Raw genomic sequence first — 15,025 nt, 5'->3', positions numbered from 1 at the left:
TTGGAGAATGATATTACATTAAGTACAAAATCTGAAATGTGTCTTCTTACCAGTAAATCTTCTTAGTAAATCTGACACAATTCCTTTACCCAAGACAGCACCAAATGGTTTTACATTATTTCATAAATCTAGAGATGCTGGTCAAGGGGGTAGTCTTAGGATTACTCTGTGTGATGAACTTCACATTGTTCTAAAAACGTAAGAGAATTTCCATCATTTGTGGTACTCATGTTAGATATTAAAGCAGAACCCAACATAAGTGTAGTCTTATTTTACAGACCACCACAGACATATTCATAGTTAATGACTGAATTGGTCTGCCGCTTATCTAACTTAGCTATAAATTATGATCATCATGGGGAGGTGTGCCATCAGGAAAGTCATCCGGCTGTAAAAATCATCCCAAAACATATAAAACATTGATCCCACATAGAATTAGGAAAAGAAGAAGAGGAAGAAAACAGATTGTAAGTAATAATTATAGCAAATGTATGATTACTGAGTTGAAATTTAATTATTACTCGACTTTAAATTATCTGTAATGACTACTTAACCCTTTATACCTCTAAAAAATTTATTTAATTCAATTAAAATGCATTGATCCAACAAAGTGAAATTTCTAACCAGCTTAACTATGGAAAGAAAATGACATGTCATATAAAAGTTGATTAAAGTATGTAGGATAATGGTTATAACTGGAGAAATTTTCAAATTGTAAAAGTTTTTTTTTTTTTTGGAATCACTTGGGGAATCTCTTCGTTCTAATTGAATTAAAATAATTTTTATGGGCACCACACAATTTTATTTTTAGCCACATATGCCCAACAGAATCTTAGTACAAGAAAAAAATATATTTTTTACTTTTTAGTGCATTATTGAATAAAATTGTGTCACTTAAAAATCTTTTTTTATACATATACTTTTTAGCTACCTTAATGCCACACAGTCCTTGGCATGTTACAAAAACTTTGACTTGGGTGGGAAGTTGATTTGGCAGAAATTGCGACACAATCTTCAATCTTTCTTAGAAAAGCCCAATAAACACTTTATCCACTGAGCCAATATCTCCAAATTATTGAAAACAGTATTTTGCCAGATTTATTTTTAATTGATGAAAAATGGGTAAAATTAGTGCTGGGCGGTATACCGGTTCATACTGAAAACCGTTTTTTATTTTTTTTATGATATGGATTTTTCTTATACCGCAACACCGGTTTAAATTGCCTAAATGACGTTCGGAACGTGGCGCAGCGGGAAACTGTTCAAGTGGGGACCTTTTTCACTGCTACACCGCTAAACACAGATTTGTTGCACTAGGGCTCTTTTTCACTGCTACACCACCAAATAGTGGACGGTAGCATAGGTATGCCGCGCGGTGAAAATGGACAGAGAGCATTCCGAAACTGATCTAAAAGTAAAGTAGAACATGATGAACAGAAGAACTTTTGCCGAAAAAAAGGAGTCACGTCCGTCGCCTGGAGATACTTTAGTTTTAAAAGGTCAGATGTATAAATACTGTTTCTATACTACTGGATAATACTGCAAGCCAAGTTGTACTTGTTTCTGTACTTGCTAGTGTATGTTTTGCTTGTATTCATCCTGCGATGTACAACGAAGATATTTTTAAAGTTCTGAACACTCCGTCGGCTAAGTTAATAACTAGTTTTAATTTCACAAAGACGTTTATCGTGTGATGATTGGTAATGTGGAGAAAGAAAAAGCGTAATGATTAACGACTGGGTCGGGAAACACTTAACACAAAGTATTTGATGTGCTGCATTAACTTGTGACGGGGTTTGAGAAAAATCTAGTAAATTAAACATTGATTTTAGGATGAAGTTTAGTTTACAACATTCTACTTTAATTATAAAATAAACTATGAGAATAAAGTGGAAATGTCGACTTTAATCTTGACATAGTCAACATGTCAAATTTATTCTCGACATATAGTTTGTTTTTTTCTTCCGTGTCCATATTTTTTTTTCTTCACAGTGGCCCTAATGCGCTTCCATAGGGCTATACCACAAACAGCATTATAAATGCAAGTTGCAGTTTTTATTATTTATGTATATAGCTTAGCTTGAAGCAAGGTCCATATTAATGCAGTTTGCCTAAATGATGGTACAGTTGGTAAGATGTCATCACCAAGTTGCACTTGTTTTATTTTATTTTAATTTGGTGAATACTGGGTAATGCACCAGGGCTTGAAGCCTTGAAGTAATGGTGCAACTATCAGTAATACTATTATGTATTTTATTGTTATTATTTATTAGTTTAAATATTATGCAGTTTAATGATGGTAAAATTGTTTAAAAAGTCACTTTAACGTGTCAGTGGACAGAGATTGTTAACATTAACAAAGTGTAGTTGGTTTACAAAAAATATTTACTATTTATTCCTTTTCTAAGACATGTTCAGTGCAATCCTACTTTTGACAAACACCTCTGGATATTTTACTAAGTCTAAATGCCTCTTTGTATGGTTGAAAATATGTTGTCAAAATCATAGTTTAAGCTTTTGCAAAATTTGTTCAATTAAAGGTTCTATATTTTGACTGCATCTGTCATGCAATGTGATTCCTTCTCTTTAGTGCCACCCCCTTGAAAACTGTCACTTTATGGGGCCATGCAAACCTGGATTAATACTTGTGTGCACATTAAAATGTCTTTTTGTACGATGTACAATTCTCATAACAGTCTAATAGGTTATTCTTAGCCAGTCTACTGCAGTAATTGCAGTGGAAAATGTGGTTAACATCCACTCATGCATGGGGAAAAAAATACCATCTAATACCGTGAAACCGGCAGAATTTAGAAAAATACCGTGATATAGAATTTTGGTCATACCGCCCACCTCTAGGTAAAATTTAAACAAAAATTAGTTTGTATACATTGGTCTCAAACCTTCGACCATTTGATTGAATGTCCAACTTGCTAACCACTTGACCACTGCTGCTTAACTGTCGTACTGAAGTAATTTAACTAAACTTCAATATCAAGTCATCAAAAATTTTTTTTAAATAATTTGTCTACATTAGTCTTGAACCTTCGATCGTTTGATCAAAAGTTGAACATGCTAACCACTTGACCAACACTGATAATTTTTCAAATACAGGTGGAATCCCGTCATTGATGGATTAAAGGCCAGAAGTCCACATGACCATCATCATCAAGTTCTTCCATGAGAACCCTGAATACAATGAAGACTGATTGAGGTCATTTATGTTAGGTAGAATGCCTAGAGGAGGCTGGTCGGTCTCGTGGCCTGGAACCCCTGCAGATTTTTTTTTTCTCCAGCTGTCTGGAGTATTTTTTTGTTTTTTCTGTCCTCCCTGGCCATCGGACCTTACTTTTATTCTATGTTAATTAGTGTTCATCCATCCCATCCATTATCCAACCCACTATATCCTAACACAGGGTCACGGGGGTCTGCTGGAGCCAATCCCAGCCAACGCAGGGCACAAGGAAGGAATCAATCCCGGGCAGGGTGCCAACCCACCGCAGTAATTAGTGTTCCCTTATTTTAATTCTTATTTATTTTGTCTTTTTCTCTCTTTCTTCATCATGTAAAGCACTTTGAGTTACGTATATTATATGTATGAAAATGTGCTATATAAATAAATAAATGTTGTTGTTATAACAAAACTCTCAGGACCATAAAAATATTATAACAGAAATTTCATTATAAAGAATATGGGGATAATAAGTATAGTATCATGACAGGGGCCGCTGGCGATTCGCTATGTCTAACGGCAGCAGTGCAAGGACAGCTCCATAGCTGCTCTGCTGCATCTGGTAAACAGTAAACCAAGGGGAAAGCAGAGATCCTGCTGCTGACACCTATGTGACCGTAAACAAGTCACTTCATCTGCCTGTGCACTAATTGGAAAAACAAAAAGAAATAAAACTGACTATTTTTCAAATGTTGTAAGTTACCTTGAATAAAGGCATCAGTCCAACAATAAGCAAAAAGTATTAAATCCGGAGAGATTAAAACAAGACTGGAAAAATATCTCACAAAATATACCATGCTTTTTAAACCAAATTCTCAATTGTGACTCCTTTTACCTCTGTTGCATTTTGTGTCTCCTTTTTGTCTAATTCTGTATCTCCTAAACAGTTTTAGGAGAAACATTTGTGACAAAGATGATTTTTAAGTTTTAAGTCTCATGAGATAACAACCTTTGAACAGGAACATTTTCATGTGGACATTTTTTTCAGATTTTTTGAAACACAAATATACTGCCAGCAAATGTGGCAATTCAAAAAAAAAAAAAAAAATTAACAAACTAGACCAAGAAATTATTCAAGATCAAAGTTAGAAAAGAAGGGTCATTACCAAAAATATAAAAATTGCTCTTCCACCAAAAATCAGAATGCTAACTAGAATTAAAAGTCAAAAGGAATAGCAAGGTTTTTCTAAACAGAATAACTAAAAGACACATGCACAGAGGTACGTGTTAGTTTATCCAAATCACAGATGGTGGATGAAGTGTTTTGTTATTAAAGTGTCAAACAGGTAATGGCAGATGATGCGATACACAAGATTAAGTCCCATAGCAACAATAAGGAAATGGCAGCACCCATGAATAAACAAAATGATGTTGTGGAACTGTAAATAAAATTACATAAATATAATTACATAAACATAAAATTTGTGATTCTTTCCAAAAAATGAAGTAACATAGCTAGAAATGTTCCATGAGACATAAAACTAATGCATCAATGTTTAAATTTCACAGAAGGCATTGATATTTGATGCAATTAAATTTTTAAAAGTAGCAAGTTCATGACAACAAATTTCTTACCAAAGGTGAAGGTAATGAATAGGTTCGTCACAAGGTTATTATAGTTAACGAAAACTAAAATCAAAATTGAAACTAGTAATAAAAAACATTTTCATAAACTGAAATAAAATAATTAACAAAACCAAAATGAGAAACTAAAACTAAATGAAACTATTAAAGTAGTTGAAAACACTAAATGAAATAATATAATTATTTACTAAAAATATTTTTAGTTTTCGTCACAACCGGACAAGGGCTAACCTGGGCTACAGGGGTCCCGAAATTAATCAAAATATATTAACAATTTCATATTTGGTTTTTGAATAAATATTCCTGCTGTTAGTCTTAACCCTTGTAACTTTTAACTCTACCACAGAGAGTAATCCACCACGAGCCGCCTGTATATATTCATCCAGTAAATGATGGCTGGTGACACAGGGTGGGTGTTGACATAGCATTTGCAATGACAGAGCAAGCCGAATATGGGCATGTAAAAAAGAAAGTGATTTACTGGGTGATAACAGTGACAGTTCTTCAGGAGCTGATAGTGACAGCATGATAAATTCTGGTTCAAGTGTTAGTGAAGCACACCAAGGTGATCATTTTGCTTTGAATGTGCTTGGCAACGTTCAAAGCTACCGTTCACTGGATCTCCAGTGCTCAAGAGAGAAGTATTAGATACAGATAATCCCTTACAGAATTTCAATCTGTTCATAAATTACGGCATGTTAGCTGTAATTCTGATGGAGAGCAAGATACAGTATGTACACAGCATTCCAGGCTTGATTGATGAGCTGCCAAATTTCTTTGCACTCTTGTATATCAAGATGTAATTCAAACACCTGAAGTCGGAATGTGCTAGTCAACAAAACCTTTACCGTATGGACAGAAAAGTCACAAGTGAGTAACGTTTCAGTTGATTTCAAAGGCGTTTGCATTTTGTTGACAGTAATTCATCTGCCACTTCGCACAGGAAATTCCTTTTTGAAATTCAAATGGCACTGACTGAGAGACTGACAAGGTCAAAATACAAGATCAGCTGCTTGTTGCTGACCAATCACTTTTGCTTTAAAAAGCTCATTTAACAACAAAGTGATACAAACCTTGCAAAAGTCCTGAGTTGGCAATGTCTGTACTGAACTACAGGTAGGTAGGTAGGTAGGTAGGTAGGTAGGTAGGTAGGTAGGTAGGTAGGTAGGTAGGTAGGTAGGTGAAGAGATTCTGCCAACTGGTCAACTATACCTACTAATGTGTTTTTGTATTTATTCTATATTTATTAATTTACCTTTTTTTTACTTTTATATTCACTGCTCAAAATACATCATACTGTGAAAATAATCTGGAGGTAAAATTATGTTTTAAAATATTTGTCCCCTTCTTTTCAATCTTTCTCTCTCAAGTTGAAATATCATTATCTCTTTATTCTTAACATCAGCCATGCCATACATATTGCATATATAATGAATTGTTGCAATAGGCTGGCACTCTGTCCAGGGATTTTTCCTGCCTTGCATCCAAAGCTGGTGGGATAGTCTCCAGGATTCCTGAAATCCTGCTCTGGATAAGTGAGTTTAGAAAATGTATATACTTCTCCTAATCTGAGATGCTGTTTCTGTTATTTTTGTAGCTGTTCATACTCCTATTACTTGCTCTTACTGTTATTATGCATGGGCTATTCAAGTCTTACTATCCTAACCTTGACACTACATGCTTGTTTTTCTTTGTTTCTCCCAATACAGCTAGGTGGGGTCTGCATACTGAATCGAGCCTAGGAGCCCTATTCTTCCTAAGACTCCATAATTTTCATTAGCACACTTGTCAGAATACAGTAGAATGTATTTTCTAATTTTTGATATCTTTTCAGGCCTGCAGGTCGCAGAATTCTGCCTATAAATTGTATGAAACTGAGATGGAATCAGAGATCAATATGGCAGATAGAAGAGATTTTTGAATACAATATTGAAAGGCATGAATTGTATGCACATTGCCTTGGAGCAGGATGTGTTGTGTGTTGTAGACACATTCAAACCCTTTAAGTGTACAGTTCCGTCTGATTGTGACACAAAGCTAAACTCCATTGTAGCCCTTTAACCATACCATAATTACTAAAACTAATAAAAAGAAAAACTAAAGCAAAACTAAAAATACATGATGAAGGAAAACTAAAACTAAACTGAATTTCCAAGTAAGATTACAAATAATATAGAAATAAAAACTAATATAAAAATCAAACCTATAATAACCTTGATTGGTCATCATCCCTCCAACCTATTTACACCTTCTGTCATATATCAAAATGTAATTAATGCTGCTCTTGGTCAGTGAAGTGACACACGTAATACATACTGTATAACAAGGCAGCTAACTGATAATGCAATTCATTGGCAACTGTTTTCATCATTGCTTATTATGGATGACAATGATTGGTTGTTGCACACTTAACAGGTTGCATTGTGAACCAAAATTAGCATATAAGGCACTGTGTTTTTGTGGTTTGAAGGACATTAAGAAAAGAGGCAAAGAAGAATGTAAGTGTTTGTGTGGATCACAACTTGACCAAAATTGGCTTTTTACATGGGGGGAAAAAAACAAAACTGTATGCCAGTTAAAGGTAAGGCCACTGCTGCTTTGCATGTATAGCACCACCTAAATGGAAATGTCATCTACAATAAGAATTTTTTGAAAAATAGTCAGTTTGTATTATAATTTTGTTTTCAAATATAACTTTATTAAAAAAAATGTAAAATTGATGATTTAATTCATGACAAAGACTAAAAAAAGAGCTTTTACCTCAGTCAGTAGCCCCAGATTTCCCACTTAAACTGTAGACAGAAACTATATTTTTAAAAATACAGGCCTTTTCTCTGATAGACTAAATGACCTCTGTGAAGCCTCTTCAAATTTTAAATTATGTCCCGTTTGTTCTTATGGTCATATGTGTTCATAATCAGCCTGTGCATTGATGATGTATTATTAACAACAACGGCCACAGTGCCACAAGTGGAGGATTTCCCAGAAATAGTTCATCTTGGATGGCAGTGAAATCAGCTGGCAGGTGTAAGAGAACAAATTTTATGTTAAGATATTTTATGTAAGTATTTCAAAATGCTGATTTAAATTATCAATTGATTTTTGCAAGGAATCCTCAAAACATTTCAGCTATAGCTTAACATTGTCAAATATGCTTTGCCCAATTCAAGATGGAGAGTGTCACAATTGAGGTGATGTTAATTGAGAAGCAGACATCAAGATAGAAGGTATTTTCTAAAGGAATCGCCCAGGATGAAAGCAAAGGTTAATACATGAGACGCTCTAGTGGGCTAGGTAGAAGTTGAAACTAAAACCAAAATTAGTTAAATAAAATTGAAAGGATTTTGGTTTTACTTCTCTAGAAAACTCTTTCACAAACTCATACCTTTCAAGTTTTTCATTTTAAAGTTAGATTGAAACTTTATATGCATTTTAACCTTTTAAAATGCAAAGTAGTGATATAATCATGCTAGCATCACCAACATAACTTTGCTTAGGGAGAAAACTGGCTTTTTAGACCAAAGGTTTGAAAGTGAAAAGTATGCAGTTTATGGATTAACATTCATGGAAGTCTTGTGTTCCATCCTGAGGAAGATGCCAGCTGTGTAGAACAATATTCAGGAAAGCTTGGTTTGGATAGTTTTCAGGCAAACCAAACAGAGTTTTTGAGCTAAGGTTGTTATAATCATTAATCATTGTGCCAGAGAATGGTGACATGTTGCATATTGATTAGCACACGCAAGTAAGAATATCACTGTACTTTGTACATGAGACAATAAGTACCCTATAAACCTAGCATGAGATGTCCTTCACAAGGAAATGACTGTTCCCAATAAAAACAAACCTGCAAGACAGTGAAAATATACACAACAACTAAAGAAAATTACATCAACAAATTAATAATGTACCCCTTATGGAATGGAGCCATAGCCTTCCCAAAGGACAGCATTAGCTGGATGAGACGCCAAAGCCATCTGCACCAAGCCAATTTAGAATCTCCAATCAGATTCTCAGCATGTCATCTGGATGTGGGTAGGAATTCTGAGGAAAGCCTTCGCAGATACAGAGAGAACATGTAATCATGTACCAGATTTGAACGCAAGGCACAGAATCCATGAGGCCATATCAGCAAAACCTACCTTTGTCACTGTCACTCCTAAACTTTACTTTAGCAGTGAAGCACAGCATAGGGAGGAGTGTGGTTGGAGTTGTGGCCAGGGCTTCGGAGTCGGAGACAATTTTGGGTACCTGGAGTCGGGGTCAGAGTCAGCAAAAATGTACCGACTCCGACTCCTAATAAATTTAAATTGTAATGAAAAAAAAATACGGCAAGTTCAAATGTCCCATTTCACAAACAATAGTCCTAATTATGTACTTCTCTGATGTAAGAATAAAGCCCAGTGCATAGTTGTGTTACTACTAATGTGAAGTTCAGGTGAGCTATTATACAACCTGACTTTCACATATTGTAATCTGGATTATGGTACATTACAAAAAGTGTTTTCATTTTATTTCAGATATAATGTGTTTAACAAGTTCATTTGAGTGTAAACAAGTGTAATGATGTAGGTGGATGTGTGTGCTATGGCCTGATGTGTGTTCAGGGGTTCTTGTCTTTTGTTTAAACTGGCCAATATGGTGGAGAGTCAGCTTCCTAGCCAGCAATTCTGTGGTTAAATGACATGTATGTTGCATTCCTTTAATCAACATGGAAAATACATTAGCATATTAAATACTGAGGAGTCGGAGTTGGGGAGTCACAGTCAGAAGTACCAGAAACTAAGGAGTCGGAGTTGGAGTCGAAGGATTTATCTACCGACTCCACAGCCCTGGTTGTGGCCACACTATACAAACCAATATAACAAATGCTGTCTTAGAAACACAAATGGCATTGTTAAAGATCTCAGCCATTCTGCTCTGACACTTTTGTCCCTTCTCGGTTCAGGGCCATCAGCACTTACACAAGTAGATGAAGGGAAAATTTGCATCTTTGGGTTATAAAGCTGCTTACCATCTGTATTCATTGTCTGTCTTTGATATTATACCAGTGCCACTACGGTGTGTGAGAGACAGGCAAGTAAGAATTGTATAGCATTGTCTACACATGAAAATAAACACAAACTTGAGCATTTACTGTGCTGCCTTCATGCTTTAGAGCAGCAGGCACTATTTACCAATGGTGCATTGAAAAGATTTAACTTCCCTTAACTATCTTCCATTTATTTAGGCTTCCTCAGATTGGGTACATGCCATAGGCCAAACATCAATTGCTCAGCCTTCAGCCACTTCCATCAGATGACAAAATATAAAACTAGTCACGAGTAAGGCAGCTTAGCTCTGACTATCTACCAGCAATGCTATATAGCCATCATACTCTTATGGAGGGAGCAAACAGTACCCTGCTAATCTGATTGTACAGCTGCGCAACTCAAACAATGAGTGGCTGGAGCCATAAATGTAAGATAAGAAGGGATGGGTACGAAAAAAACAAGCAAGTTCATAGTTTATCTGTAAAATAGTTCCTCTGAGAAAAAAAAAAGATTAATTTGAAAAAATCCTTCATGGGAGTGGGCAGGTGACACCATGAAACCATACCTATAACCATGCAGAGAGGAGAAAAGTAACCAAGATTCAGAAAGATAACTACTAATACATTTGTTTTACAAAAAGTCTTAAGAAGAAATCCATCCATCCATTTTCCAACCCGCTGAATCCGAACAGGGTCACGGGGGTCTGCTGGAGCCAATCCCAGCCAACACAGGGCACAAGGCAGGAAACAATCCTGGGCAGGGTGCCAACCCACTGCAGGACACACACAAACACACCCACACACCAAGCACACACTAGGGCCAATTTAGAATCGCCAATCCACCTAACCTGCATGCCTTTGGAATGTGGGAGGAAACCGGAGCGCCCGGAGGAAACCCACGCAGACACGGGGAGAACATGCAAACTCCACGCAGGGGGGACCCGGGAATCGAACCCAGGTCCCCAGATAAGAAGAAATCCCCCTACCAATTAAAAAAAAAAAAAAAAAACAACAACACGGAAAGCACGTGTCTAATCTATTAATCTTAATATTCAGTATTAAACCATCCACACATTACTTTATTGACCTGATTAATTCAATTTTAAGATTGTGTCAAGGTGCAGTCTATCCGGACAGCGCTGGGTTCAAGGCAAAAGCCAATATTGAGCATGGTGGTGTCTGTTCATTGCTCATAAACGCATCGTCACTCACTCTGGGTCGCCAAATATCCAACTCATTTCTTTAGGAAGACTAGATTTCCCTGCGGGGGGTTGGCACCCTGCCCGGGATTGGTTCCTGCCTTGTGCCCTGTGCTGGCTGGGATTGGCTCCAGCAGACCCCCCGTGACCCTGTGTTCGGATTCAGCGGGTTGGAAAATGGATGGATGGATGGATGGACTAGATTTCCCAAGAAAAAACATTACATTTTTTTGAATTTTGGGAAATTTTAATAACCCATAGCAACCAAACAGCTGATGTTTCAAATGACATCTTTAATATTTAATTGTGAGAATCTGTTGGTTCCACCTGCTTCAAAGGGACAACAGCTATCCCTGTAAATAAGAAAATCGTCTGATTGACTACAGACTGGTGGGACTTTTTCCAGTTGTAATGAAGTGTTTTGAGCAGGGACAGATTAAACAGAATATTTCAGATAGTCATGATCACTTGCAATTTATGCCACTATGAGTATCTTAGAGGGACAACACAGGTACAACAGTTTGGTGACAAAGTGAGAGAGGCTAGATCGAGATGGTTTGGTGGTGACCCCTAAACAGGAGGAGACGAAAGAACAAAAAGAACACTGGATGGGATGCGTCTCTAAACTGTCATTTTCAGGTCACTCAATTGAGATGTTCTATGGGGTTTAAATCTGGGATTCGGCTGTGCCAGTGAAAGACAGTCACAAGACTTGTCACAAAGCCACTCCAGCGTTGTCTTGGCTGTGCTCTTCTGCTCATTGTCAGGCTGAAAGGTAAGTTGTCAGTCTGAGGATGCATGCATTCTGGAGAAGGTTTTTTTCCCCAAGCACCTCTCTGTAATTGGAAGAATTTAAAACATTCTGACCAGTCTCCCTTTCCCTGACACTGAGATGCACTCCCATAACATGATACTCCCACCACCATGCTTCACTGCAGGTAGATGATGAGAAGTGCCTGGTCTTGGCCAAGCATAGTGGGTGCATTTCTGCCCAAACATTTCACTTTTTTTCTCATCAGACCAGAGAATCCTTTAAATGCTGTTTGGCAAACTCCAAGCAGGTGGTCATGTGCCTCAGAGGTGGCTTTCATTTAGCCACTCTAACCCCTACTAACTGACTGATGGCATGCTGATGAGATGTTCATCTTTCCGACAGGATGTAATCTCAGCAGTGGGCTTCTGAAGCTCTGCTAGAATGACCATTGGGTTCTTGGTCACCTCCCTGATCAAGGCACTGGGCCAGACAGTCAACACTAGGAAGAGTCCTGGTGGTTCTAAACTTCTTCCATTTCACAATTATTGAGGCTACACTATTTCTAGGTACACTCAAAGCTTTAGAAATGGTTTTCTCCCCTTGCTTTGATATAAGCCTCACCACAATTTGATCAAGGGGGTCTACAGAGAGTTCCTTGGACTTCATGGCTTAGTTTTTATCCTGACATGCAGTGTGAATTGTGGAACCTTCTATACACAGCTGTGTGCTTTTCTAAACAATGTCCTATCAGTTTAGTTTGCCACAGATGGATTCCAAACAAGTTCTAGACACATTTCAAAGATAATTAAAATAAACAAGAGGCACCTGATCACAATTTGGATTGCTACACCAAAGGGTCTGAATACTCATTGAAATGAGAGATTTACATTTTTGATTTTTCAAAAATTTGCAAATCCTTCTGAAAACAGGTTTTCTTGGGTTGCTGAATGGAGACTGATGGAGAAAAAATGGCAACTTTCTCAATTTACAATTAAATCTTCAACATAATGAAGTGTGCAGGAAGTGAAGGGGTCTGAATCCTTTTGGACTCTACTGTAATACACAACTTACTCAACTGACTTGTTAAACCTTTTAATAGGCAACCTTTTTGTTACTATATCCCAGGTCTACAGAGAATGCCTAATTTATATTTTACAAATTGAGCTTCCATGTTTTTCAAGCTGTGTCGACTAATTGATTGCCAGCTCAACAACCTGTAAACGTCTGGTTTATAATCTTAACAATTTAGGCCACACTGGCCAGAGCTTGTGGGTGGGGGGAGAACAGGATATCACTGCATTGATACAAGACGACAGCTAGTTAAGCCCGTCCTTTCTTTCTGCTTATTTTATTTGGACTGTGTTGAAAGCGATTGCAGTTAGATTGCACTTATGACAACCAACGACATAAATATACATAGATTTAATCCTCCAGTTAACTTAACAATTATTGAGGAAAAAAGGTCGCACAGATAGCAAGCGTTAAGTAAACAATGTAAGAGGCATGCACTTAAGGAATAAATGTTATACATCTATTAGCATACCAAACGTATTCGAACATACAAAATGTTTACCAACGTGTCCAGTTTAAAGACTCACCTTGACCCATAACTGCTCCACTCGATTGCGCCTCTGCCCTCCAGCACCGGACGGACACATCTCATACACTTGTTCCTGAGCTTGACACAGATACCCCTGCGGTATGAGAATGGTGCCCTCCAGATGGTCCGTAGCTTGGTAGTCAGACCTCACCAAATACATTTTTGAGGGGTGCACTGAGCGCTCGGAATTGTTACTCATCTTCGGTGAATACCCACTAGGTCACACACAAAAACTGGCTTAGCTCTCTGTCTGTGCTTCTCGAGTATCTGTGTCGCTAGCACAAAAACAGACCGGAGGAAAAGTAAACAGGGAGGGAGACGTCCAGTTCCCCGCGTGTTCCGCCGACTGTGAAACGTACTAGCTTAAGCTAACTAGCTTTACAAAACTAAACTTTCAGTTTTTTTTAAAGCTGCTGAAATAACACGCTGAATTGTCTCTGCATTATTCCAGAAAGTTCAGTACACCGTGAGCGGCTGCGCCGGTTCAGCATTACAGAGCCCCAGAAACAAGCTTGTTGTGTCTAAACTACTGTACTTTCTTAGGGGAAATTTTCTTGATTGGCAGGATTTAGAAACCAATCATAAATCAAATAAGTGCGGGTGCGTCCGGACCATCCAATCGTATAGGAGGAGAGGTGGAGCCTCTCGGTCTGGGAAATTCCAGCGTTTCGAGGGTTGGAAAGTTCTTTTTGCCCGTTAGGGAAGACCCAAAAGCACAGTATTTAAACAAACTCCAGGCTTATGTTTCCGAACCCACACAAAAACAAGCTTTTTAACTTTTTTCGAGGAGTGGGTATCGTTTGCCAACTCGCGTCTATTGTCGTGGATTTATTTAAGGTACGCCAGTTTCCTCCTTCATCTCCAGAGACGTGCTGGTGAGATTAAGTTGAAGTTTCAAATCGGCCCATATTTGACTGTGTGTGTGAGTGTACGATCTTGCGATGCCCTCAAACACTGACAAGGGTCTGACTGGCATCCGTTGCTGTCAGAACGAGCTGCAGTGGCCGGCAACCCTGAATTGGATTAAGCAGGTTTGAAAATATATGCACGTTTTAATGTAATCGTAATTCACACACGCATCCTAAAATATAAATGTCGAGGTTTTGTTTTTTATGGTGGTGATCTAAAAACTGAAGTCTAAAGTAACGAGTTCATTCATTAGGGCAGTTATTGGAATGCAGCATGCGATATACTGTTCAAAACAATTAAGGGAACACTTAATCATCACAGTCTTAACACCAAGCCATTGAAGCTTCAGGGATATCGGTGTATATGCGATTGTGGATCAACCTGACCTGCTTTGGTGCAAATGAAAGAGACAACTGAGGCAACAGCAAGACAAACCCCAAAAAAGGAATGGTTTTGCAGGTGGTGGCCACAGTCAGTTGCTCTCTCCGTATTCTTCCTGACTGATTCTTCTCTAGTTTTGTGTTTTGCTATTGTCAATGTCACTTCTGGCAGCATGAGGCAGTTCCTGCAGCTGATTCAGGTTGCAGAGGTAGTCCAGCTCCTCCAGGATGGCACATCCATATGTGCAGTCGCAAGAGTATGGAGGAGATACTATACATTTATATTAATCATTTTCAAAGTGCTTTGTTTTCTTGTCTGTTTAAACAAATCAATGCCA

At 37.7% G+C, this 15,025-nt stretch overlaps 1 protein-coding gene across 3 annotated transcripts in view; it reads right to left on the bottom strand.

The window, feature by feature from the left end:
• Positions 1-13,941, bottom strand: part of si:cabz01101003.1 (ubiquitin carboxyl-terminal hydrolase CYLD) — a 110,656-nt gene extending 96,715 nt beyond the window's left edge. For 2 of the 3 annotated variants that reach the window (XM_051922293.1, XM_028793605.2), the window contains exon 1: positions 13,397-13,941. In XM_051922293.1, coding sequence (XP_051778253.1) covers positions 13,397-13,597 — 201 coding nt within the window. In that variant the 5' untranslated portion in view covers positions 13,598-13,941. The remainder of the gene's footprint in view (positions 1-13,396) is intronic. The other variant, XM_028793604.2, reaches the window with a different exon arrangement.
• Between the last annotated feature and the right edge of the window lie 1,084 nt (positions 13,942-15,025).

The sequence above is a fragment of the Erpetoichthys calabaricus genome, chromosome 2 (genome assembly GCF_900747795.2).
Source record: "Erpetoichthys calabaricus chromosome 2, fErpCal1.3, whole genome shotgun sequence".
In the NCBI taxonomy this organism is placed as follows: Eukaryota; Metazoa; Chordata; class Cladistia; order Polypteriformes; family Polypteridae; genus Erpetoichthys; species Erpetoichthys calabaricus.
This window is presented reverse-complemented; position numbering and strand designations above follow the sequence as displayed.